This window comes from Grus americana, chromosome 14 (genome assembly GCF_028858705.1).
Source record: "Grus americana isolate bGruAme1 chromosome 14, bGruAme1.mat, whole genome shotgun sequence".
NCBI classification, from domain to species: Eukaryota; Metazoa; Chordata; class Aves; order Gruiformes; family Gruidae; genus Grus; species Grus americana.
In genome coordinates, this window is record NC_072865.1 from 8609867 (window position 1) to 8637811 (window position 27945).

Genomic DNA, 27945 nt, shown 5'->3' on the forward strand with positions numbered 1-27945 from the left:
TTAGCTCTGCCCCTCTTTGTCTTTAGTTTCTGAGAATTAGGTCTTGCATCTCATAACAAGTCCTATATTTATAGCTTCTTTCTAAACTGTAGCTGTATTTATCTCCTCTGAGGAAACCAGAGCAGTGGGTGAGGATGTAGGCACTGCAAGTCTGGCTGCTTCCAGCGCACAGTTGCATGCACAGTCAGTTGCTCTCCAGGCACAGTCGCAACAGGCTACTTACAGCCGAACACACGCACACGAGTGCTTTTTCGTTTTCTCCCATTTCCTTTTCACTTGTCCAACAAGCCCATCTCAGCCCTGCGTGCGATTACCTGATGACCTGTGTGCCTTCATTCATTCGCAGCTGCAGCACTTAAATAGGATTTCGCTCCCTGCCATCAAATCGGACACACACGCACGCACACAGGGATGGGTTTTCTCTCTCCAGTGAAACATTTGTCTCCTGCAACTACTGCCATTAGGTAAAGAAATTTGGGGAACCCCCTCACCCCCTCCCTGTCTCATTACATTACCCTCCATCCTCTCTGGATGCTCAGGGCTGGGCGAAGCCGTCAGGAATGCCAGTAGCTGCCTTGCCACAGCTTGCTGTTCCTGACCCAAAATAGTTAACTTTCTAACCCACCAGCTACCTTAATTCTGCATTTAAGGAGATGGAGCTGAAATGAGTCTTGGCTTCTCCCTTTACACACACATATGCAAGAGTTCTGTTACAAGAGTCCAAGGCTGAGGGGGATTTAAAATAATAACAATTAGGCAGATGATTTCTTTCAATTTAGAGTTTAATAATATTGGAATATTTATATTTATTCTGTTTTGATATTTCAAGAGATTTAATGAATTTAAAATAAGTAATTTGGAGGTAAAGCTCAAACAAAGGATTGCTTAATTATCTCATTCAGATATTAAAATTTTCATTTTGACTTCTTCCTCCACTCCAGGTGCATACACACCTGCATTTACATGCTGATTCTTTCTGCATATTTGTTTTGCCCTGATTGTCTTAGGAAGGTTTTGGGAATGTTTGAGCAAGTCCCTGGAAATCTGCATGGCAGGAAAATACTGAGTTTCGTTTTGTATTATCAGTTAAATGGAATTAGTTATGAATATTGCTAAGTCAACAGTAAATACTAAATCATTTTCAGCTGCTTCTAGAAAATGCTGGATGCCAAAATACAGGACAGGTATAAATGGTAGAGAAGGAACTTTCCTTCCTACCTTTTGTAGCTGTCATGTATTTCCTGGTGTAGAAATTCATGGATCCAGGTGGAGTGGACCTCCTGCACAAAATGGAAGTCCCCACGTGTTGCAGTCTCCAGCTGCAAGAGTACTGGAGCTTTGAGGGGAGTTAATTTGTTTTTATCTTCCCAAAGAGCTCTAGTTGTTTTTTTCTAATCCTCATAACCCTGCCAGTACTGAGAAATAATAGCAGTTACGCAGATAGTTATGTCAACATCAACTTAAGGTTTACGCTTAGAAGGTTCATATATTTTTGGTAGCACTGGCACTAATACAAATGATAGGTCAATAACAGAAAAATAGAACAGTCCCTGAGCCACAGTTCTGATGCTTGAAGCATCTTTAAACCCCGTACCCAAATGAGAAAGAGATAAAAACAACCTAGTCAAAGTGGCTTAGCTTGAAGGAGCATTTTATGTGTTACTTGATGACAAAATAGTTAGGCATTAATGCAGTTTACAGTAAGACACCCTTAAGTCATCACTGAGGTTGGTGTGATGCCTGACAGATTTAATGTAAATATTTATAGACTTGTCCTACTAATTATGCCAATGGAAAAAATGCAGTATTAATGCTGTCACCTCCCCATGTCTCTACCTGCCAGCATGCTGCGAGCTTGCATAAATATGCTGAAGATAGAAAGTATGGTACATAAACAGAAGAGATCATTTACATTTTTAATAAGGGATTAAGTTATCTCCAGCAGTACTTTCCAGCCTGTGGTCCACAGACGTATGGGAGGCCTGTGGACTATTCCCAAGGGAACTGTGAAAAATGACAGAAAAAGAGGGTTTTGTGTCGGGTACGTAGAACTCTGTGAATTCATTACAGGGGTATGCGCCACCTTTGGCAAATATTTAGGGGTCCACACACCGAGAAAAATTTGAAAACCACTGATTTGTGTAAAGAACTGAATAATTTCGAAGAACCATACTGCCACGTGGTAAGTGATTTGACTATTGGTCCTGCCGGAGCCAGGCTGCTGTAAGAAATCCTGGACCACAAAGCACTGAAGTATGTGCTTAACTCAAAACACGCGTCGATCCACTGAAGTTACTGCCTGTCACCATATGTAGCTGGTTTGCTGAATAAAGATCACGGGGAAATTTAAGACAGAGGGCAAGGACTACTATCATCTTGCAAACAGGTCTGCAGATGCCCGATTGCCATGTACAACTGAAAATCTAATTATGTGAATCTGCAGTTCCTATTGTTCTGTTTCAGTTTATTTATACTAAGAGACTCCAAAGCTTTTAGGCACCATTGGTTTCAGCCATTACTCGTTGCCATCCCAGAGTATTGTCATTGCCGTTGTAGTCGGTTTAGGAGACTCTTTTAGCTGCATTGATAGGTCTCCTGATCAGCGATCCAAAAGTCTGTGGTTTCTGTTCTGGCACAAACTGACTCCTCACAAGCTGTGCAAATAAATCTGAAATGCTATCACCAGTGGTTGGATGTGTGTGGCTTGTGTGCATGCCTTTTGCTCGGCTTATAGTCTTGAAAACCGAGGCAGAACGATTGTGTGGTTTTATATTGTCTTCTGCAAAATAGCATCTTATTCCGCATACAACCCTGGAGTCCGTGCGGTTGGGGTGCTGCTCCAGGCTGCCAAAATCCGGGCTGTGCGCATTGCCCGGGCGCCTGGGCAATATTGCTGACGGACGCGTGGTGCTCGGCAGGAGTTAAGAAAAGGGCAGTTTTGGTAGCAGGGCAGGGTGCAGGTGAAAGCCACGCGTGGTGTTACCACAGCAGCTCTTAAAACAGGTTGAGTGGGTGAAGTACTGCAGGCTTTCCCTACAGGCAACCCATGTGGGTTTTGTAAGATCTCATTGCTGGTGCGCGAAAGGCAGATCTTGCCTTCCTGCGGATAAATGAGTCCTTACTATGGACCTAATCCGCAGCCTGTGGAGGGCAACAGGCTTCCTACTGCCTTCAGCGAGCTCTGGATCAGACCGTATGTAAGGCTCTCAATTATTTCCAATCCCCAGCTGCATTTGTCTCTTGTAAACACTTCAACCGGACGCCGCACCTCTGTAAATCACAGAACAGAATCACCCGATGGAAGTGGAGTGCACAGTTTTGAAAAGGAACATTAAGAGGGAAAAATATAACTCTCTCTCTTTAAACTGTCTCTTTTCTATATTGTTACCTTGACAACTCTGCTGTTGTGTTTCATCTTTGGTGGGACTTAGCCGTGGTGGAATAAGGGGGACATCCATGTGCATTTCCACATCTACTCCGGCTCCGCTTCACAGGCACATGCCAGGCGCAGGGCATCTCGAGCTGCAGAGCCCACGTTCGCTGCCTTGACCCATGGTGCTGTCTGGAAATGATTACAGATATTAAGAACTGGGACCCGTTCTGATTAAAGGTATAACATTATATCTTCTATTTCTTTTCCTTAAGCCAACACCAGAGCAATGTTAATGCTGTTTTAAAGGAGATGCAAGGTGCTTAAAATATCTTTAAGGGTTAGGACAGCTGGAAAGCAGAGAGGGATGAAAGTACTCAAAAATAGTTGTATTATTTTTAGTATAAGCAGATAGAGGAGTATGTGTCAAGATTAGGATACAGTTCTGATGTGCTGAACTGAGTCTGGAGATGCTAAAAATATGCTTTCTTTTCTCACAATTTTTAGAAGAGACAGAGGCAAAGGTAAGAGAGTAGTGGTGAACAGAAATTTTAATTCCTGGGCTTCCTTGCTTGTTGGGATTTGGCAAAGCCGTCCGTTAACCTGGGTGCCCGTGACCCGCTGATACTAGCAAAACATTGCAAGGCAGGTCGAGGTGTTATCTGTGGGAACGGGATCCCTCCCACCTCCTTTTCCCTCTTCCCAAAGAAAACCCCCACCAACGTAATCCTTTTATTCTTTCTAAGCGAAATGGCTAGCTTTATAGCTGCAAAGGCAAGACATGCAGGCTCCAGGGCTGAGCGCAGACGGGGGTGTCTGTGTCTGAATGTGTGTGCGGAGAAGGGGGCTTTTAATGCAAAACACATGTGTTTTCAATTGCTCTCTGGAGCCAGCCCAGTAGCTGTAACTTGGCCTGACAAAGCCTTATTGAAGTACAGACAGTGTGGTTTCAAAGCAGTTAGAAAAAGAACGGGAATGCTGTTCAGGAAATTCTTCAGGCATGGGCAGGGACTTGGCTGCAATTCTGCTGTTGGAAAATCTGACAGGGGCAGCTCATGAGCAGAGGCCAGGCCTCGTGCTGCTCTGAACGCCGCGCTGCATCTTCCCCCCAGGCTCCAGCACCCCTCCGCGTTGTCATCTGCCCGCCGAGGGAGAGGTAAGAGCTGCGTTGCTCCTTCCCGCTGCGGCCGGGGCGATTCGCCGTTCTTCTGTGCTCGTGCAAAGAGGCTTCTTGCTTTCAGACTGTTGTTTAGAGGGGGAAAAAAAAGTCGAGAATGGGAAGTTGTGGCATATTTGCGAAGGGATGGGAGTAGTTTGAGGCTGGGTGGTGGTTTCTGGCTAACTTCGCTTCGGTAGTAATTCTGCAGGCAAAGCCACTCCTGCGCTGCATCTCTGGCTGTGTGAACGCTGTAACCAAATAATTCCCAACTTTTTCATTTTGGGGAATAAGTATGTATGTAACCTGAAGCCACCAAAAGGTTGGCTCTGTACCATGTGTCACAGATTTTGATGAAAAATGCGACTCAGTCATGATAAATACCTTTATATGTACTTTATATTATAGTTGTTTAATAAGTTGAAAGCGTGTTTGTCGGGGGGGTTGTTTGGCAATTCCTGGTACAGCTAGCTTGTGAAGAAAGGCAGTAATTCAGTAATAATCATTGCCTTGTGATTTCTCTGCATATTTTTCTCTGTATTCTATAAAGCACGAGCAAACTGCAACAGACAGCATAGTTGGAAACCACATAGAGCAGATTAGAAGGAAAAACATTAATTTAGGGGCTGTTCTATCTGCAACTTCTCTTCTGATTTGCGTTTCTCCCCCCAAATAACTTAAGAAACATTTATGATAAAAAGCTCGCTCTCTCTTTAGGAGCCTGCCAGATTTAGGCAATGCTAGCTCATCCTTTTAGTTTCAGCATTAAAGCTTGTCTTGCCTTTGCAGAGATGTCAGCACCTTATATGGCAGGCTTGTGTTGGGGAGTGAGGGTACGGCGCATTCGTCAAGGGATGGAGGTGTCAGGAGGAGTCCGCCTCGCGTAGCTTCAGAAACTTCCTTGCTGCTGCCAGTGCCTCATCCTCGGATTTTTCACAGCAATGTTATTTGATGTGTTGAAAAAGCTTTTTAGCTGTGTTTTATGGCAGTCTTTTTTTTTTCCTTTCAACAAGGAATGAATTAAGGATATTAAATTATACAGTGGGACAGCACTAAGCGTTTTCTGGCTGGGTTCATGGGAGTAGACCCATGGTTTGTTTTGCCTGCATCCTGCAGGACTGCACGTACAGGGATCACACAGTCATTCATCTTGGCCATCCCAAAAACTCAGTGATAAGGTGAGGTTGGCCACCAAAGTGCATCAGAGCCAGTATGGGACGGGGCCAGAGCTTTCTCCCAGTAATGTTGGTGAAGCGCATACGTAGGCAGCTCCAAGGGATGACTGCAGGTTCTGGCAGGCAGCAAACCCCACCTGGACACAGTGGAATTCAGTGGATTTGGATCTTTAATGGAAATATTATCTGGTCCAATGCAAACAGACTATATGTGATGGAAGGGAGAAAAGAAAGATGTTTGGGAGCAGTTTCTCCTTACCACCATATTTGTTTTTTTCCTGTGAAAGTGATGGTAAGCTGAAATGGGTTGGTTTGGGCCAAGTGAGGACTTTACTGGTTTGGGTGCAGGAAGGGCATCCTCCAAGAGACATGGATGTGCTGTGGCTTCCTGGAAGCTGATGGGGGTGAAGGGAATGAGAGGAAGGACAGAGATGAGCTGTGGAAGAGGGAGGCATATGATGAAAATTAAGATTCTCGATAAGCTTAAAGTTTGCTATGTAGAAAATACACCTGCAGTGAAAATGCTGTGTTAAATGAAGGTCTCATATGATCTGGACTGCTTGAGCCTTTGCAGGCTGCCATCTTACCCTGCAGACTTACAGCTCTATTGCTTATCTCAGCAGCTGTTAATTTAGGCACCCAGTCAGCCTATTATCTTCTTCACTGCCAGTTGTAAACTTATTTTTTTAAAAAAAAAGAAAAGAAAAAAAGAAAAATTCAAGTTTCTGCCTCTGATCTCCCAAATCTGATCATCAGCATTGAAGAGCCAGAGAGAGACAAAGAGACTGGAATACATCTGGCTCAGCAAGCAGCAGCCCGGGCTGCGCTGCCGTACCTGGCTTTAGGGGTGATCCTGCCCCGTGTCTGGGTGAGATGAGCAGTGCAGGTTTTTCATCAGGTGTGGGATCAGTCTGGATCATGGGACGCCCCGAGTGCCCAGCGGGGCTGTTTGCTGTACCCACTCTTGACGGGACCCCAGTGGGAGACATCAGTGCATGGGCGTGAGTCCGGGCAGGGCAGGGCAGGCTCTTTGCAATGCCCTGAGCTGGATTTGATGGAGGGAGGTGGTGTTTCCTCCCTGACTCTGGCAGCTGCTCCTGAGCCTCCCCCGCCAGTGGTGACCCTTCTGCACTTCCATCCAGGTTGAACGTTCAAGCTTTGCTTTGTTTCCAAAAGGATTGCAGAGTGCGTGCGTGTGCTGACAGAATATGGTATGTATCTAAAGTGAAATTGGAGGGTCTCTTGATCTTGCAGGCTTACAGATAAGAGCTGTAGGTACACACTAATATGTGTATTCCTTCTCCTGGTCCTTCCCAAGAGCAAACAAGAAAGTAAGTGCATCTGTGCAAAGGAACAAATGGATAAGCACAGTAAGTACGTCATGTGGAGGGAAGATGGTGGAGGGAAGATGCAGCGGCACAAGTTTTAACTTGTGAGAGCAGGATCACTGCAGAGACTGTACTCTGGATCCTGGCACATGCTCAAGCCCACAGTTCTCAATTTGTGCCATGTCGGTTGGATTCCAGCCGTATAAATCCATATTATGATCCTGCTTTGCACATTCCTACAAGCCATCTCTCTTTTCTTGGTACTGTGTGGTGAGAGTGTGTTGGGGCAGAAGTCTGCAAAGTATCACCTCCTGTAGCTTGCTTTCTGATTCGAGCTTAGTTGATTATATCCCTCTTGCTGCTCCCACAGCCTCCTGCAGTCACACCTGCTGCTGGCTATTTTAGTGTAGTTCTCATATTTGTTCATCCTGCTTTGAGATACTCCAGTGGAAAAGAGCGTTTATAAACTTGGCACAGATGGACATAGGCTTATGATTGCTTCACATCATCTGAGTGGTACAAAGGAACCAGCGTGTGAATGCAGCAAAGCAAAGGATGTTTGCATGCAGCGTGAATGTATCGCGCAAATTTGGGGGCATTTTGTGAAAGACATTCTTTGTTGACTAGCTTGATACATAAGAGAGCTCACTGCAGAAACTTTTTCTTCCTTACTAACTTTTCTTTCGATTTTGTCCTTAATTCTGAAAAATATTGAGACAAGGTAACTATCAAGAAAAAAGTCTGAAATTTAGAGGAAACACTCATAAATAAGAAAACAGACATGTTTCTCTTTTTCTCAGAGAAGAGAAGCAATAGTAACATCACATTGCTCACAGACTCTTGCAGCATCTTAATGAAATACCACTTTTGGTTTAGGAGATGCTATTCAGAGATGGACCTGCCTGTTACTTTGTTTTATTCTGGCAAACTCTAATATCTTTAGAGTTTTACTGCAAGTGCTCCTTGAATGAAGAGTAGTGATGGGGCAGAGCAGAAGTCCCATGTTCAGCTTTTTGTTCAATCCATCTGCTCAAAAATACTGGTTTATAAACTGAGACTTACAGTGCCCTTATCCTCAAGCACATTTATTGTCGAAATGCTGTCAGCTCTAGCAACTGGGGAAATTACATGAGCTCTCAAGACATTAGAGGTGGGGGGTAGCCTGGAGCATTGAGGGGTCTGGGTTAGAGATGCTTTACCAGGAGATGAATCCCCAAGGTCTCCCCAGCTGCCTGCGCTGAGTGAGTCCAACTTCCTCAAGATACAAGAGGTGGGAATGGGAAAAGAGGTATTTCCTAGTGGGCCAGGCAAAGCATGCACTGATGGACTGTGCAGACCAAGAAAAGCTTGTTGATGTGCTTATGTTTGCCAGAATCAGGCTAGATATTTGAAGAACCTTATATGTGATGTACCCTGTCGTGGTTTAGGCCCAGCCGGTAGCTGGGTGCCACGCGGCCGCTCACTCACCCCTCCCCCAGCGGGATGGGAGAGGAGAAGTATAACAAAAGGCTTGGGTCGAGATAAGGACAGGGGGAGATCACTCACTAATTACCGTCACGAGCAAAACAGACTGAATGTAGAGAGGAGATTCATCTGATTTATTACTAGGCAAAACAGAGTAGAGCAATGAGAAAATACAATCAAGTCTTAAAACACCTCCCCCCACCCCTCCCATCTTCCCGGGCTCAACTTCACTCCCGGCTTCAACCTCCTCCCCCCTCAGCGGCACAAGGGGGCAGGGAATGGGGGTTGCGGTCAGTTCAGCACACATTGTCTCTACCGCTTCTTTGTCCTCAGGGGGAGGACTCCTCTCAACATTCCCCCGCTCCAACATGGAGTCTCTCCCACGGGCTACAGTCCTTCACGAACTGCTCCAGCGTAGTCTCTCCCACAGGGTGCAGACCTTCAGGAGCAGACTGCTCCAGCGTGGGGTCTCTCCCACAGGGTGCAGACCTTCAGGAGCAAACTGCTCCAGCGTGGGGTCCCTCCCACAGGGTCACAAGTCCTGCCAGCAAACCTGCCCTGGCGTGGGCTCCCCTCTTCACGGGTCTACCGGTCCGGCCCGGACTTGCTCCAGCGTGGGCTTCCCACGGGCCGCAGCCTCCTTCAGGTGCCTCCACCTGCTCCGGCGTGGGGTCCTCCACGGGCTGCAGGTGGAATCTCTACACCCCCTCATCCTTCCTCCATGGGCTGCAGGGGACAGCCTGCCTCACCATGGTCTTCACCACGGGCTGCAGGGGGATCTTTGCTCTGGTGTCTGGAGCACCTCCTCCCCCTCCTTCCTCACTGACCTTAGTGTCTGCAGAGCTTCTTACATCTTCTCACTCCTCTCTCCGGTTGCAAAAGTTTCTTTTAACTCCTTTGTTTTCCTTCTTAAATATGTTATCACAGAGGCGCTGATTGGCTTGGCCCTGGCCAGAGGCGGATCCATCTTGGAGCCGGCTGGCATTGGCTCTATCAGACACAGGGGGAGCTTCTAGCAACTTCTCACAGAAGCCACCCCTGTAGCCCCCCCCGCTACCAAAACCTTGCCATACAAAACCCAACACAACCCCCCCAATAGAAACTAGTCAGAAAAGAAGAAAACTTTCCTTAGGGTGTTTCCTTCCACTTTTTGCCTCTCTGGTCATGTATCACATTGCGGTGATACCCAAGAAGTGGGCATTAAGTGATGATGGTCTTCCCAACTCATGGGAGAGCTGTTCCCCATGTGGAGGGATGGGAACTGTTGACAGAAGCAGAGGGACAAGCGGAGAGGGAAGATTTCAGTTTTGGGGACAGGCATGGCGGTGGCAGAAGATGCCCTGGCACAGCCATCGGGGTAGAAGAGCCTCAGCTCATGGCTTAGATGGTGCTGGAGAAAGCGCTATGAGATTTAACTACCCCAGCAAGTATTTCATCCTTCAGGCCACTCCCCAGTGCTCAGCCCTTGCTGGCCAAGCTGCAAGTGAGAAGTCATTTTCCAGAGCCAGATCCTTTCATGGAGACCCGGGCTGTGGTCTGACCAGTGTGCAGGGCCATAAATCAATTTTGGGTCATGATGCTGGTGGATTAACAGGCCTGGGGGTGTCAAGCTTGAGAGAGTTTTATGGGGAACGGAGAGGCAAAAAGTCTTATTGATAGATGGCTCAAAACACTCTTCTTCATGCCAAATTTTGTTCTCAGTCACGCTCCAGAAATGTCTGTTCTTTTGAACCTGGTGGATAGTGTGCACTTAAAAGACAGAGAAATTAAAGAGGATGAATCTGCAGAGCATTTACAGCTAGTGAATACAAGTACATTGCCTTCCAGTGATATGGCAGAGAGCGCCTCTGAAGGTTTTTTAGGTTTTTTTCTTTTCTCATTTCAGCCCAAAAGAAAAGGTTTCTGTTTCAAAAAAAAAAACCAAAAAGAGAAAGAGAAGAGGATGTCAATGATATGGAGACAAAGAGAAGGCAGATATGGGAGATGTAGGTCCAAGGCCCGAGGGAATTTGAACCCATCTCTCTCATCTCCAGAGGCGTGTTCCCATCACCACGCTACAGGTTAGCCTGGGGTCGGATGCTCTTCGGTTTTCTGATGAGGTTGTTGCACCTCGGTTATACGCAGGCAGGCAGGGAGGAGACATGCCATGGCGGGACTTGGAGGCTTTTGGTCTGTGCTGTAGTGAGCAGTTTCGATGAGCTCTAGGGCGTTTTCAGCAGCAAATTTCAAGTGGGCTCATAGAAGAGAAGCCACCTTCCCAGATTGCATCCCCTTTCAGTTTAAATTGTTCTATTACTAAACATACATCATTTAAGCGCTGGTCAAAGAAACCCCCGTGGCACAGAAACTTTATTGATTCCTCTTGTTATGCCTCACCCTGTTCATCGCCCTCATTGAGTCTGGCATGGCCAGGGGATGTTACAGCTCTGGTGTTTGCAAGGGAAAGGTGTTTATCCATCCTTGTGCACATAAAACGCTTCTTCTGCCCGATCAATCATTAATCTGGGTTGTACGCCCTGAGTGAGAAGCTTTCTGCCAGGGCGGGAGGGCATGGTGGAAGGGAGAGGGGCGTGCAATAAGGATTTGCCATAACTAGTGGGATCTGATGTAATTTTTGGAAGCTCAGTGCCAGTTCAGATTTGTGATGCCTTTCAGCTGAGCCTGGTTTCAGCTTCACTGAAGGAAAGTGCTGAAGCTTCTTTGCCAGAAATGCTCGGCGAGCAGCCTGTGCAGATCAAAGGACACACGGACATGACTCTTCCAGTGGTCTTAAAAAAACCAAATAAATCTTTCTTGTCATGGACCATATCTCTAAGGTATGCTAAAGCGAAAGGATGAATGGCTTTGCTAAAGGGACTGGATTTTGTATCAGACCCTGTTTGCAGTGTTCGTATATAAGGACTCAGTGTACAGCTCTTGTGCAAAAACTTATTACCCATTTTTTTGCAGCAACAAGAATTCCTTGGAGAATTACTCAGGTTCCAGGCTATACTTTTGTAGTCATGGTAATGTTGTCTGTGGCTAAACTGTGAAGATTTGGCATGCTGCATTTTTTGTATCATAAATGGGATTGTGCCTGTGCTAATGGTGGTCCAATGCTGTGCACGTATGTCTTTAAGCCCTCTCATGGCAGGCAAACACTTTCAGATTTGACTTTTGGAAGGAATGCTTCTCTTTCCAATTTCTATATTTGTTTCAGTGGGTTTTTTTTCACCACTATTATGAAATTAGGTGGTTGTTCCTAATGTTTTCCTGAAGAAGAAAAATAAATTCTATTAAGCAACTAGCAGCCTTTCCCCTTAGCTCAGTAATTGAAAGGGGAGTACCTTGCCAATGCAACCACTGTATGTCCTTTCACAGCAATACTTTTTTTCCTGGTGCCTTAGTTCTTTTTAATGTTCGAGTCAGGAGAAGTTGCCAAAATGTAAATTATGACTAGCATACTTTTCCCTCCCACACAGAACAGATTATTGATAGCGGATATAGCTTGTTCCTCATGTAGTTGCCTTGCAGGCCTTCTCATTCTACTCGTTTGTTTAACACACCTCAGCACTTTCTGTCCATCATTGTGTCTTCTCTTCCTGGAGAACTACAGACACGAGCATTTTCTTTTGGTATTCACGATTCAGGGGGGAAGTGCTAGCTAGAAATCGTATATAGCTTTAAGTGTAGCTATGTGAGAGCTTGTATAGAAAGAACATACCATCTATGATTCCCATGTTATTTTCTTGTTATAAATTTATGCTGTATTACTAAGTCATGCTCATCATGCGTGGTGTTGTATTTGAGTTGCTCTGTCTCTGTCAGGGCAGCTGTGAGCTAAATATTTTATCAGAACCAGAGAAATTCTCAAAATCAGACTGCTGTGTGGACACAAGTTGCTCTTTGTGGTTATGTTCTGTTCCTATAAATTCTTTTGATGTCTGTAAAATATTGCCCCAGCTGGATATGCCATTTTCTCCATTCTAGAGATTGCAAGTGAGGAAAAAAAAAGGGGGGGGGCGGAAGGAGAGAGAGTGCATGGAAAAGAGATAACGACAATAAACAAGTTTTGCAATAAAGAGATATTTTGAGCTGGGTATTTCATATTGTTTCTTATTGGTCAAACCTCTTCCATGATTTGAGAGGCTTAGCGATGCAACGTATTCATTTTCTCCAAGGGAGAGGCTGCATTTAATATGTGCTCTCCTGTTAAAATATTAGGCAATAAAATCCTTGACTGTGCAGTAGTTGTGGTTATAATTTCCCCCAGGTAGTGGAAACTCTGTAATTTATTGTTGTTTAAGTTTTCCCTTTGCACAGATCGGAGTGGTGGTAGCAGTGTAAAAAGGCCTGTTTTTCTCCAAGTGCGTGTATGTGTTGGTGACCCAGCTCCTCTCTCGGACGAGCTCGGTGCTGCAAAGCCCTCCGCAGTTGCTGACTTGGCATCTGTGAGTGAAAACACCCGTGCAAACCGAGTCGGATCCGTTGTAAGCAACTTGCTTTGCTCCCCCTTGGTAAAAGCTACGGGGCTGCCTGCACTTTGGGTGGGTTTGCAGGATGGAGATAGATACCCCAGCTGGTCTGGACAGCAGAAGAGCCCACTTACACTATTGAAAACTGCTCTTTAATGCAGACACACCTTTCTTCGGTGATGCTCTTTCAATGCACGTTGGCTAAACTGGCTGAGCCGACCCGCATTAACAGGTTTATTTGCCGTGAGCTGTTGGCTCTTCCTGACATGAAATGACTGTCTGCGCTAGTTGACGTTGCAGATCTTCACGGCATTAGCTGGGACTGGGTTAGTCTGAGGTTGTAAATGAGGCACAGTTTGTGGGGGGATGTGAGATCCTTTTTTTAATCCAGCTGAGAAAGCTGTAAAAAGCAGGCGGGCTTGGAGGTGCAGACAGGCTGGCTGAAGCTTGCCTTGCTCTAGTTTCAGTTTTGCAAGCGCAGGCAGCGCCTTCATTCGAAAGGAGGGAGCTCAGCCTGGCAGCTGCCTGCAGATGGGCAGCGGCGGTGCCCAGGGTCTCCTCTTGCGGGCGTCCTTTGCAGCACCCCACTGTTGCACGAGTCTGACCTGCTTTTTCTCCTTGGTGGACTGCAGCTTTCCAGTGTGTAAGGGGAAAAAAATGCTTAAAGATGCGATGGTTCAGAAACCTGACAGGAAACTGATAGGAGTACCACATTTGTTACTATTTTTTAAAATCTTACGGTTTTCGGCCACTGTCATGAATTTTGAGCGTGGGGTGTTAACATGGCTGCTGACATTAGAGAAGGAGGCGGAGGGGCACCTCCACACTCCGGAGGAGCATCGCTGTTGGGATGAGAGCAGGAGCGTGAGCACACCAGCCTCCCCGGGCTAAACACAGCCTTCCTGAATGTGACACTAAGTTGGCTTTGCTTCACAGGTCCAGATCAGGAGAGGTGTCAATGCCTCTGATTTGAAAAGAATTTAGTGCCTGAATGGATTTATTTAGCACCCGAGACCGTGTTTCAGCCTGAGTGAGGGCTCGTGGAGGGGAGAGGTGGCTGATTCCCTACTCTGCAGGTGACAACAGCGAGCAATGTTAGAAAACACAGGTCGTAGTGACTTTTGGAGCAGTGAAAGGTAAAAAAAAAAAAAAAAACCAAAAAAAAGGTATCTGGTTGTTCAGGCAGCCCTTGCCTCAAATGTGTGGGCTTCACCATTGGAGCAGCAAGGATGAAGTGTTAACTTCATCCCTAGTGCAATGCAACTGGAATAAAAGTTATGGCATGAAGATACTTGCGTAGCATCAACCTGCAATGGGCTCTGCAGCACTGCCGACTGCACACTGTGTATCATTAGATGCTGGAGTATGAAGCTATTAGCAAAAAAATAAGGAAAAAACCAGGAAACTAATGGTAAACAAACATAAGCTGCTATCAGTGAGCATCTAATTTCTACCATTGTCTCATTCTGCCCTCGTGGATCACACTCCCACAGAGAGGAACTCGCATTGTTTCCTCCTGTTATGCGAATTTTGTAATTCACTGAAAACAAACGTTAATGCCAGATACCCTGAGGAAGAAGCCCATGGTGTTGAATCAGTAGTGCAAGAACGTGTCTGGTGGCTTCTTATCTGTCTAGAATCTAAAATGCAAAACATTCAGCAAACTATGTGTTGTTAGAGATGATATGATATCCTCAGTCTGTGCGTCAAAAAAGTCTGAAAACGTAAGGAACTGATCCCTGGGGGAAGCCCATGAAAGTGGCTTTCCTCACCCTGAATGCGAAGGGTGAGAATGTGAATATTTGATTTGTGCAGCATGAAATACCCCCACGATCACAACCGCGCGTGCACTCAGCCGTTCACACACCACCGTAGTGCAGTGGCTGTGCTCCAGACCCCCGTCCCAGCTGGTTGCAGTGCCGTTTCAAAGCACCCATCTCTTTCCATCCACAGTGGGGACAGCCAGGTCCCTGACTGCCCGGAGCAAGCCGGGTACCGGTGTGTAGGAGAGGGGACAGTGCTCGCCAGGGAGACTGTAAAGCAAATTCTTCCTGGGGATGCTGCTGCACTGCTTTCCGCAGCGCCGGCTTTTCTTCCTTCCCTCTTTCCTTGGTTTTGGCCCCGGTGTTGTCCTAATGTGCCATTCCCACCCAGGATATTAGAGTCCTTGTTAAACCAGCGTAGATATTTGGGGATAATTTGTCAGGGATGTGGCAGCTGGAGAACCTTGTGCTTCAGGTTTTCTTGGCTGAGAAGGATTTGGGGCTGGGAGGGGGAAAAGACAAACATTTCCCCTTCACCTTTTTTTCTTTGGCTGGAAGGAATGATTCTATTTGAGATTTTTTTTTTTTTTTTTTAAATTAAAGCCTCTGAGAAGTAATATTGCATCTTCAAAACAAACTGCTGAACTCAACTGCTTTTACCAAACGCATGCAAAATTTTCCCCTCAGGATCCTTAGAGGCCCTGGAGTGCCTGCCTTGCAAAACCTGGGGCGGTGAACAGAGTCACTCCAGAGTGATCTCCATAGGATACCTTTAGACAGTGTGCTTATGTGTATTTATAAATATATATATACATTTAACACATGACATTCTCTTTTGGTATGTTACTGTATACAATAAACAGAAAGAAAAATAACGCAGAACCAAGATATTGAAAGAGACGCTGCCCAGCTGGTAAACTCTGAAAAAAGAAAAAACAAAACCCTCCAAGAGGCACAGACACAAGCAGTTGTTATCAGCAGCTTTCTCTTGCCGTTTAATACACATGGTTATTTCTTTGTGATCGTTTCAGATGCCTCAGGAACAGTACGCGCACCGGAGCACCATGCAGACCTCAGAAGGACCCCAGGTATACAAAGTGGGGATTTATGGCTGGAGGAAGAGATGCCTCTATTTCTTTGTGCTGCTCCTAATGATTTTAATCCTGGTGAACCTTGCTATGACCATCTGGATTCTGAAGGTTATGAACTTCACAATTGTAAGTAGCGGTTACCCTGAAAGGTCTGGGGAAGATGAGGGAGGGTGATGGTCTTTCCTTTGAGCATGAATTCAGATATGGCTTTGATAACAGAGTCTTTTAGTTGCCATGGATAGCCGTATTACAGGGAGGAACAAATTTACCCAATGATCCTCTTTTTCTGCTGGAGAAAGGGATGTCTGAAGCATTGCCAAGCAGAGGAATCAGCTCAGCATCACAAATCACATTCCTCCTCCTACCTGATACACACACACACACTTCTATATATGTAAATGATATATGCTCCCCCCCTCAAATATTAATTTATAAAGTATTTTAAAATTAATGAAATAGGTTATTTTTAGCTGTGGTGTGGGAATGGAGTTGAGCCTTTCTCTTACACTTTTTCTGCTTTTCTCCATGACTGGGAAATTGAGAAACTTGATTTGCCTTTTTCTTAGGTAAAGTTCATGTTGTTCCATAATGACATAGTTCCAGAAGCTATTTTTCCAGAAAAATAAAATTTCCAGAGTGGCTCTCTGGGTGTGCTATTTAGGTGGAGCACATCTTGATCCTCGTTGTGCTGCGGTTGGTGCACATCAGCCCTGCCAGCAGCACTCCCTCGCTGCACAGCCCCCCTGGCCAGGGTTAGCTTTCCAGGAGCACCTAGAAAAATGGTGGGCAGCTGTACTGGGAGGTATATTGCACTGGGGCAGATGGTGCCTTCTGGGCATGGAGTGCTCTGTGCATCACCTGAACTCTGTTCAAACTCTTTGAGATCTTAAGGGGCACCTCAACCTTGAATTGCCTCTTTACAGGATGAGCTTCACCTCTTCTGCTCAAACACACTGAAAGTCAGGACATGATGAACCAGACATACCCCACTTCCAGGGCTAGCAAGCCTTTATGTATGGCAGGTCCTATTTTTTCAATAGACCATTTGGCCAAGCAGAGTGAAAAAGAAATGACTGGTTGCCTCTTCTTCAAAGCAGTCATTGCCACCTTGGTCAGACAAAGCTGTTTCAAGATCATTTGGGTCTTCAGGATAAACTAAGTTTGAGGCTTTAATCCTGGATTTACTTCATGAGAGAACTGTAAGGCTAAATTCCCCTAGACCACTTTCAAGGACTTTCCCAGCCAGGCTCTGATGTGAGCAGCATGTTTGAAGTCTCCTGGCATTTTTTTTCTTTGCTTTGGTCTGGTGAAGCCCTGAACAGCTGTGTCCAACATTATGTCATTAATGGGCCATGAGAAGTTGAGTAAACAATCTCTGACTTACTGTATCCAGCGGACAAAATGCTGTGTCAGGGGAACATGTAGCATTCATTTTCTCTAACCAGGATGCTGTCAAGGTGTGCAGAAGATTGCAATGCACGTGTGCTTAGGGAGCAAGCAATTATAAAGCAGTAATCCACAAAAAAGCTCCTGTGAGTGGGTGAAGCGTGAGCCAAACTGGAGCAATTAATGTTTAACCAGACCAGTTATTTAATTTTGGGAAATTGATACCATTTTGATACATATTTTGTGCTGAATCGTGGTCTTTAGATGAATGTAGTTGAAAAGTAGATATTTCTGAGGCAATGGAAGACTTGGTCATATGCTGAGCATACAGGCAGTGGTATGGGCATCAGCCCAAGCACAAAATAATAGAATTTCAGATTCTCACTTTTCAGGAATGTAACTTTATTTCTTTGGATTAACATAACCTCGGTATGTCAGTCCCATGCTTCCTGCGATTTGGTGGCGGTCAGTCTACTCTCTACAAGCTGCTTGGGAAGCCAGGTGAACTTCTCTGCTCCTTTCTCCCTCACAGCCAGCTCCTGATGCATTGCATTTTGCAGGCCATCTGTAGAAGGGTCATCTAGGGATACTTACAGAAACATCCCCCCTTCCAGCAGCTCTTTCCGCCCCACTAGGATATACACTTGCTTTTGAGGGGATGCACTGATCTTCAAGCTCTTGTCTGATTCAGTTTCGTTAAATAGTCACTTATCCTCTGTGACTCACTGGGTGTTAGTCCAAGGTAAAGTATATTTGTATATGTTTTTAGTTAATTTGTACCTCCTAATGTTAGTAGGCGATGAACAGCTTTTGGTGATAAAAGCACAGACCACCCAGCACTGAGTCCTGCAGTGGGAACTGCTTTATGGCTACAGGCATGGCCACACTAGTCAGGGTGCGTGTCTCTGACACTGCCAGTTGGAAATAAATATAAGAACAGGGCATGTAAAATGTGATCCTTGCCACGGTATGCACCCATTCATCTCCTGATCTCCTGCTGCTCCTGCAGCCTTGCCAGCTGCTTTGGATCCTGCTCTGCAATCCCTCCTGCACCGTTCCCTGAGGCTGAGAAAACCACTTTGCTAAGTGAATTTTTAGAGGCAGACTTTTATCTCTAAATAACAAATGTAGGAAAATTCTCAAATGAGGAGATGCAAATATGGAAAAATCTTTAATTTGTTCCTGTTCTGATAAGAGGAGCTGAGAGTCCTTCTGGGGCGGAGGTATGATTTCAGTACTCAGTCAGCAATAGCTGCTGCTTAGCACGTCTGAGTTACCCCAGTGCTTGCAGAGCAAAAAAAGGGGAAAGTTTGTAGTTCTGTTCTTGTGGAAAATGTAGTATTTCCAGTATTTCCAGCCCTTGAGCTGTTCTCCTAGAACCTGAGTCTGTTCAACTCCACAGGACAGTCCTGGCACTTACCAGAATTTAATGAATGCTCTTTATAGCCAGTAAGTGCTCACAGTATTTTAATGAGCACAGCAAACCTGCTCCAGAAAACTCAGGGGTGTTTTAAATGCTGATAATGGGGAGTGAAGAAGGGAGGAGGAGATGAAGCAAGACAATCTCAGGGGGAAAAAACCCACCTTCTCATGCACATTGTAGCAGTACCCATCCACTCCACTTCCACATCAAGCCCTGAACTCCCTTCCTCTTCCCTCTGCATGCCTCGCTGGCTCGTGCTCCAGGAGAAAACTCCTATAAAGTCAAACCGTAAGCTCCCAATCCATGGCTTTTAATAAGCAAGGCATCATTAATTTATGCTAGATTTTGTTTTTATCTGAACATTCAAGGCTTAAACAAATCTATGTGGAGCTATTGCTTTTTACATGGGGTTGTCAAGGCAGTGTCGTGTTCGCGTGGGGCTGGTTGGTCACTGTCTAGTCTATCCTCTGACGCAGTCATTCACTTCTCATCTAGTATTTGATCCTAGATTTGTTTTAAATGCCTTGATCAGGCACAGGCTGTATGAAAAACAGGACTGGAGGCAACCTCAAATATTGCCTGCCTGTCCCACAGCTGGTTCCCATAGCCAGGTCCATTTATCCAGTTCATTTACATCAGCGCTACGCTGCTCTGGGACTGCAGGAAGCTCTGTGAAGGTTTCTACCTCTAAATCTTACTTTGATTTTTTAAGCCAAACCACAGAATGAATCTGGACCAAAGCCACCAATTTGGGTTGAAACCCAAATGCACCCCGAAGGTGGCCTAACCTAATTGAGGTAGAAACCACTATCCACCACTCAACTTTCCGATGATATATAGTTAAAGGGAACTCCATTCAGATCGTGGACAAGCCTGGTAGAAGTACGTGGTTTGCACATATTGGATTTGGGAAGAAAAAACCGTAACGCCTGCGGGCTGTGGTGTGACTCAGCCGCTCAGTCTGCAGGTCCAGCGCAGCCTTGGGCTGTGTCCTGCTGTCACGTCTGCGTGATGGAGGGCTCCACCTCGAGCTGCACAGAGCTCAGCCGAGACCGGCATAACCCCTGCAAGGGTTTGTACGTGCCAATCTAATTACAAGGCTGGAACCAGAGCTCTTAACGACCTTCCTCTTTATGGTCCACCTGCATTTGCATCCAGTGATGTAGCTCTTTAGCGGTAGGATTGCCCATGACTGTGTGTGTAAGTACATGCATCTTTTATGCTGTATGCCTATGATGTGCTGGGGATTTCTATTTCAGCTGTTACTAGTGAGCTTAAACCACTTTTTAAAAGCTTCCTCTTGTATTAGATTCTGAATATTACAACAAAAGATGTGCTTCCATAAACACAGCAAACCAATATCCTTATTTTAAACAGCACAAGGCTCAGAAGGCTCAGTAATGGGCAGCAACAGTGCATGGACCTCTTTCCGCAAGGGTAGCATAGCATAGGGTAGCCTGATATTTCAAACAGTGTTAGGAGTCTAAAGCATTATCCATTAGTACCCCTTTATAGCCTCTTAGGCAGCAGGACAGCCTCTAAACAGGAGAGACAACAACTGGCGTGTTGTGGCTGCATTTAAGTGGCAAATGTCCACCTACTTGTCTGCCCATCAAACCACCGAGGACCCTTTGCTTTTCCTTTGCCGTTCCCTGCTGTTTCTATTCACAGTTACCTGTTTGCGTGTTTTGGATTTTATGCTCTTTGGGGCAGAAGCTGTTTGCATACAGCATCCTGTAGTCCTATATATTGGCAGGTTCTACTAGACTGTAAACAATAATAAGTGGAAAAATAGTATTTTTCCCCTAATCAGCTTGCAAAGGCTTGAAATTCCTGGAGAACTGTCTTCTAAGAATCATCCAAAGCAAGGGCTCCAGCATAGTCTTTGTAAGGACTTTGTAATTCTTCAGTTTTGGTATTCAGGAGGCCCTTCACGAGCCAAACATAACATCTCCTGAGCCGGGTGAGCATGTGCTGTTTCCAGGTCTGTGCAAATCCATGCAGACTGCTCGTGCCATCCGTGTGTGCACCTTTGAGGAAATGCAATGTAGAAATGGGCAGGCAACGACCCGCCACGTTCCTTCTTCCTGAGGGTGCAGAGAAGGGGGTTCTTCCCTTCCTGGCCTGGTCAGGCTGAGGTTGGGGTGCTCGTGCAAACCCTGTGTTCTCCTTCCAGAACCACGCAAGGGTTTTTGAAGGTTTGGGTCCTTTAGCATGACGTTCAGACATATTTTATGGTTTGAATTGAGCAGGAACAAATGACTGCAATTGTTCAGACTTTTCCTTTTTTTGCTGTAGGCTGTGTTAAGAGCCGAAGGGGTATGTTTTAGCATCATGCATTCATGTTGAATGAAATGATAGCAATTTAGAGAGACAAAATGCTGCTGTAGGTGGCACAAATGCTAAATATCATTATCATCTTGCTTTCTTTATTAAAAGTTGATAAGAAAAATGAGCTTTTAAAAATTGGTTATGAACAGTTATTTCCAATACAATTACTCCCTCTTGTGTGTAAACTACCTGCCACATTTTAATTACAGGAAAACAGTAGTGTAATAACACAGCAGTAAAGATGGATTAGAGTTAGGAAAGCTCATTGCCCTAACAGGCAGGATTCTTTTATTAATGATTTAAAGGAACAGACTTTGTCCTAAATTTTTTTTAAATTAAAAATTGTCTCAGAATAAAATGACTGTGCAGTTTATAGTCCCTTTTCATGATTTCTCTGGGGTCTCTTTAGGTGCAATGGTAAGGCCAACATGGGAAAGAAATCTGATCTACTTTTCAGCTGTGATCAGTCAGCTAAAATAATTTAGAGTTAGAATTAATGTTACTATATCCTAATGGAGGAATGAGTGAAGGATTGGGGGTTTTTTTCCTGTCTCTCCCTCAGACACACATGCATACAAAATTGTGCGCTTTTCCATCCTAATTCATGTTGCTCTTTTTATAAAACAAGTAATTGTTTTGAGACTGCTTGCATGACCCAAGAGCTTTGTGTATTTCCCTTCCTTCCTCATTCGCATGGACTGCATCTTCTGATATAAAGATGTTAATCTTGTAGAGGTCTGACAACACCAGCGATGCTGTGAGTGACTGTACTGTTAAGTGAAGAGGTTTCTGCAGGTGCAGTCCTTACCCCCAGGAATTTAGTTGGAATCTTGGCATTGACATCAGTGGATCAAGCCCTTCACCATAATGCTTATTATTTGCAGGTTTTCACACTAAATTCTAATTTCCTTCCTCCCAGATTGAGGAAAAAGATGTGTTATGCTTTTCTTTTACTCTCTTTAGAGATCTGAATTTCATTCCTAAAGAGTTTCTGTTTCTGTATGAAAAGCAGTTGGGATTGCTTATCTTTTTAAAAAATACATATAGTACTTTTTTGCCTTCAATCCTTTGGAGTTCAGAATAATGTAGTCAGTTTTAATAGGATATTGCATAATGTTATTACAAGTTTGACCCCTTAATTGTTGCATCCTCCGGTGTCAAGCATTTGGTAGTGATGACTTGCTGAGTTATATATGCATCAGTTTCTTCTAGTACTACATCTTTGAAAACTCACTCTGAGGTAATATTTCATTTTTATTATCCTAATACCACATTTTCTCAGCCAGGGTAAGTGCATAAGGCTTTCATCTTCCTTGTTACCAAAAAGTGATGAAAAGACCCCATATTTTCACCTCACTGTCTCTATTCTCTGCTGAACCATTGAGTTTTCAGAGGCCTGCCATGGCATTGGATATACTTACAGATATGTCAGGGGAGCAAAAGAAACAGTGAAATAGTAAGTCTTCCACTAGTCCCACTAATCCAAGCTGGATATGATGCACTGCAATCATTTAGGTAATTCTTTCATTTTATTTTTTGACTATTGCACAAGGCAGTCTGTGGTGCACAGAGTGTTACGACGGCAGATGGCCCTTTTCCCTCAGATATTTTGGGCTCGGTTTCATGAAGAACCGAGGCTTACGTGATTGTGCTTCCACCTCGATGGACAGGCTTCCAGCTCTCACTTCTCAATTGTTTCTAAGCCACTGTTCATGCTCAAGCCATCTGAACAGAAGTATGTGTTAAGGAGACAGGAATGTCTCAAATGTATTTAATTTCTGTATTTTTCAGAGGCAGAAAAAGCAATCTTATCCCTTAGTATCCCTGCTGTGGAAGAAGCTGCTGCAAAAGCTCTGGACTTAGTACTCACCAGGAGTGAGAGATATTATAAATGTCCCCATACCACAAAAAGCTTTTATTGGTGCTGTTTTCCTACTGGACACCTGAGAATTTAGCCCTGAAATCCAGATACCCAGCACCTCTTGGTTAGTACTGATTTGAAGGAAGCTGTCAGAAACTGAGCAACACCCCTCTGCTCGTACTTGGAGCTCAGTGCATGCATACAGGCAAACCATCTCCTGGCAGATTTGCTGTCTGGGCCATGCTGTCGAGCCTCAGTAGCCAGTCTCCTGCGTATCTCCGCAGCAGGAAAGTATATCGCTGCATTAAAAATACATTATGGCTTTGTTTGGTCCCTCCAAGAACAGAGGGACAAAAATAGATGGTGAGAGGAGGAGAGTAGCAGGGATTTGAGTGGTTTGTGAGGTGAGGTTGAGCATTTGGTCTGTGGCATAGCGCTTCATTTCCAGGCATTACTGCCTGTGAACAGAGAGGGTCCTGTCTGCTGGGACGTCCCCGCTGTGTTGCAGGGAGCGCGATGGGAAGGGTTATCAGACCGGGAGGAGCTGCTCTGCGATGCGATAGCAGCAGGACCCAGCAAACAGCGAGGAGGGCATGGGTGGGCTGTGTGTGGGGGGGGTGGGGGGTGAGGCATTAACTCTTGATCCCAGATCCCACCTTCTGCCACCTCCCTCCAGAAGGGATTGTTCTCAGCTTCTCTTTCATCTGAAGAAATAAGATATTTCACATTAGCATTCGTCTCGGTGCCAACAAAAGATCTTCAGACTAGCAGTTCTGAAGCAGAGAGAGATTTGTCTCTTAGAGAACATGTAAAAGGTATTATTATAAATGTGCAAAAGAACAAAAACAAGCTCTCTGCTCAAATGCCGATAATCAGTTAGTCCTCTGAATAGCTTACGATCTGATCCCTCCCCATATTCTCACAGTACAGTAGGAGAAATGATTTAATTTGGGAATCCACACAGAAGTGACATGCCAAGCTGAGCCGTAGAGTAAGTTTTCCACTGCTGCTTCTCTTGTTCCTTGTGCTTTTTTTCCATCTGAGCTTCCTGACATCCCTCCTGAACTCTGCATGGCAGAGAGCAATGACCTTCTCAGCTTTGAAAACCTAGGAGCCATTGCTATAACAAAAATATAATTCTTCTGAAGCACCTCTTCTGCATGATTGCCTTAAGGCTGAGGTGCTGCTTGGAGTAGTCTCCATGCCTCCTTCAACTTGTCCTGGAACTGCAAAGCTATCAGCTTTTCAGAAAACTGCTTCTTAAAATGTTTCTTGGCGTTTGGTCCTGAACCCCTGCTGTTTGCATCTTGGGGTGTAGCGTTAGCCATGGAAAGGGGACGGAGGCGGCTCTCTCTTACGCCGTAAATGACTGTGCAAAGCACAAAGTACCGAGCAGCAGAAACCTTCTCTGGGTGAAGCCCCAGCTTGCGGGCTAACTGCCGCCTGTGAGCTATGATAAGCTTGTGTTTGACTAAACAAAAGGAATAAGAAAAAAGTGGCATATTCTCTCTGCAGTGGTATGCATTTCCTTTATTTATCTTTTGTAATTGTCAGAACTGCTCTAACGACTGATGGTTTTGAGGGCAGAATTACAGACCTGTGGAGTCTGTCTTTCCCCTCCTCTCCTGCAGACGCTATATTATCTCTTCTCCACTTGCACGCTACCATACCTGATTTGATAGATGTATTTAAAATACTTGCTGCCATTTCATGTGCCTGTTCTTCCAGAGCTCTGCTATGGAGATGAGCTTGAATATACCATTTGAATTCATCATAACTCGCATTTTAGTTCTGGTCATTTCCACTTCAATTACATCTTCCCCATTACCCATCCTGCCTTCGCTGCCATGGTCAACAGTAAGATGGACTGAGGTAATTACTTGTATTGAGGCCTCAGTTTCTATGGGACTACACTCCAGCGCACTCGCATGAAGGACAACCTGTTAACACTGAAATGATGTGGTTGCAGACAGATTTATAGAAGAGGAATAGATTTACGCAGGTAATTCAGCCTTGACCTCTTGAGTTCTCATTACTTCGCATCCGCCCAGCACTACTGCCCACCTCTTTCCTTTTTAAATGAGATCCAGTAACTAATAGTGAAATTATGGCAATCTGCTATATGAAATTTGTGATTATTTGCATTTAATTAAAGGCTTCTCTTGAGAAAATGAAGGGCAGCTTAACCTCAGAGAAGCCTCTACATCTCCAGTAATTGCTTCTAATTGAAGTCTTTAGAGTTCCCACCCCATCACGGGAAAAGGAGAAAAAAACCCCCAAATCTGAAAAAGTTTACTCACACACACGGGGTCCCTGAAAATTATTTTATCCTTATGCAATTAAGGTGACTGAGGTCCTCATAAATGATTCTTCAGTGTGGGTTAACCAGCTAAAATTAAATTACTCAAAAGCCTGGTTTGTGGTGTGTTTATGAGAAGTCCATCCTCCTGAAGGGTGCTGGTGTGCCCCGCAGCCGGGCACAGGGGGTGCAGGTGCACACGTCCTGCCTCAGTCCTCCTGGTGGTTTCATTTCCACCATGGGCTTCTGGTTTTGTACAGTTCTTGTTGACTTCCAATGGTATTTTGGTTATTCCTGAAACAAATTACAAGCCTTTTCACCTACTATGTCCCGCGAAGCTCAGGAGAGGGGCTCTGCCAGCTCGAGGTGTGCGGGGCTGAGCAGCAGCACTGCTTCTGGGGTTGGGAACAGCTCGGACATCTCCCTGCTCCTCCACCTGTACGCGGCTCCAAGGCCACAGGCTTAGTCTTTGTTGCTGCAAGAAGCTGATCCTTCTCAGGACAAACTGTTTATAGTTTGGCAGTTGGTGTCAACATGGGAATATGGGCATGGGCAACCTTTTCTAGGATCCTTGCCCCGGTAATCCTGGTGCATGGAGCGTGCCCCTAACGCAGGCACGGCATTTTGTAATCCACCGTCTGTAGCACGGGTGTTAAAACCAGTCCTGCTCCTCTCGCCAAGGTGTCTGCTTGCCACAGAGAGGTGAGCTGTGGCCGAGGGGTCTGTGGGGACCCATGGGTGCCATGTCTGGGGAGGAGCACAGCACCTCGCGTTAAAGCCACCACCTCAGACTCAAGCGTGCGGCACTTCAATTACATATTCTGCCTAATTACGACTATCAGCGTTTCTGTGCCGCTTCTGGCAGCACAGTCGCTCTGATTGCACCCTTTGGCTCTATTAAAATTCTTCGTCGTATTACAGATCTGAAAACAGGCATGACAAAAAAAAAAGTGTGTATGTTGTAGCAGCAGACATGGTCATTTTCTACTGTTTATTCTCTCCACTGAAGATACCGATGCTGAAAAACATGAGAGCGTTCTCCTTTCCTGTGTTCTTGCATTGTTAATTAATGCCTTGTATCACACAAGTCAGCAGGAATGTGCATCTGAGTTCTGCTTTTTATTATCCCAAAGGTTCTCTTTAATGTCCACTGTGAAACGCATAAAATGTCTAGATGGACTGAAACCTTCCAGAGTGACCTTTTAGAGGGCTAGAGGTGAAATGTCAGAAATGGAAAAGTCATTGTTTGTCAGCAGCAGATTTGTCATATTCTTTTAAGTTGCAGCTACAGTTAAATACATGAAAACATGTTTGACCTGCCTCTGTTACTTCTTAGCAAGCAAATATACTTGGCAAAGTGCACGTCTTCATTTTAGGAAAAAAAAAAAATTGCTTTAGTTCTGTATGCAGAGCTCTGGAATACTTGTATTTTGTGTAGGTGCAAGTCATATAGACGTGTGTAGGTGCTGATTTTGATTCAGATTATTTAGTAGGGTGGTATTGTTTCTGACAACAAATATTTAATCTTTCAAAACAAGACATTAAAGAATTTTGTTCTAGGAAACTAGGAAATCAAATGCCTTTTACAGGCTTTATTTCCTCTGCATGCTAGAAAGGGCATTTCTGCTAATTACATATTTGTGCACACAAACCACTTGTGAATCAAGCACTTATTTACAGAGAGGTGTCATCAACAGAGACCGATAGATGGTTTGCAGCAAAGCCTTGAACCACGTGAAGGGGAGGAACTTTAGCCTGAGCAGCTGATGGCTGGGTTAGAGGAAGACCGGGCAGAGCCCGGCAATTCTGCTGTGGTTTTACAGAAAACTGCATTGCCTAGAAGGGAGAATGATTCAGTTCACCAGCAGGTATAGATTATAAGGCAAATTTCATCTTTATTTGAAGTTACTTGTCAAGACCTATTGACCAAAGATATTTGTCTTTGTTAGTCTTATAAATGATTCAGTCTCCTACGTTGCCCAAGAAAAACCCTGTATGTTAGAAGGCAGATGTGTTTAATTCCTTTCTTCTTCCCAGCGGAGCTACAGTTACTGCCATTACACCGTTCTTCTAATAGGAAGCATTTCTGCAGAACAGTTTGCCTCGTCAGTCCTTTTTTTCCTTGAGCTGAAAATGAGGATCTTTTACATATCCAGGGCTGAAATAACAATTCTCTGTATGAGGAGGCTGAGGGCGGTAAGAGACCCTGGTGCCAGTGTTGTGCTTGCGGTGTTGGGCGCAGTGCCGTGGTCGTGTTTCCCATCCTCCCAGGTACCAGCCAGAGCAACTCACTGTAACTTAAAAGAACTTTGCACTCCCCAAAATGAAAGGCATTAAAATATTCCCGCACAGGAGCAGTCTGTGCAAGCAAAGGGCCTCACGCTTTGGGAGAAAATGTGTTCTGCAGGTGGGGTCAGAGCCTGGGGCTGTGGGAAGGCAGTTAATTCCCTTTTGTCTGTAGAGTATGCTAAATAGACATGGGGTAGCCAGTCATTTGATGCATGACTTGGTTCTTCTCTAACAAGGGATGTAAATCCATGGCATCGCTTCTGGGTTACAGGGGTATAAATGGGAGAAGAACAGGCTAGCAGCATACGACTCCAGAAGGATTTTAAACTTTGAAATATAGACAGTGTGTTGCAATTTGAAAGAAGAGTGTGTCCTGGTTTTTGGGGGGGGGGGGGGGGGGGGGGGGGTGTGTTTGTTTTCCCACCACAGGGAACAAAAGAGAGCGTTGCTTTGGCTTAGTAATAATCTATGGGGTGACACGTTAAATGGATTTCACTCACCTATTAAGTTTGTCAGTTATAAATAAATACATAAATACTGTGAAAAGTTATGCAG

General features: G+C 45.0%; 1 protein-coding gene across 8 annotated transcripts in view; it reads left to right on the plus strand.

Annotated features, from left to right (window-relative positions):
- The window catches only part of SGCD (sarcoglycan delta), a 342386-nt gene that overhangs the window by 196817 nt on the left and 117624 nt on the right, over positions 1 to 27945 (plus strand). For 5 of the 8 annotated variants that reach the window (XM_054841867.1, XM_054841870.1, XM_054841868.1 and 2 more), the window contains exon 3: positions 15742 to 15927. In XM_054841867.1, the coding sequence (XP_054697842.1) occupies positions 15742 to 15927 (186 nt within the window). Of the gene's footprint in view, positions 1 to 4448; positions 4527 to 15741; positions 15928 to 27945 lie in introns of those variants that run through there. The other 3 variants (XM_054841872.1, XM_054841874.1, XM_054841873.1) reach the window with 3 other exon arrangements.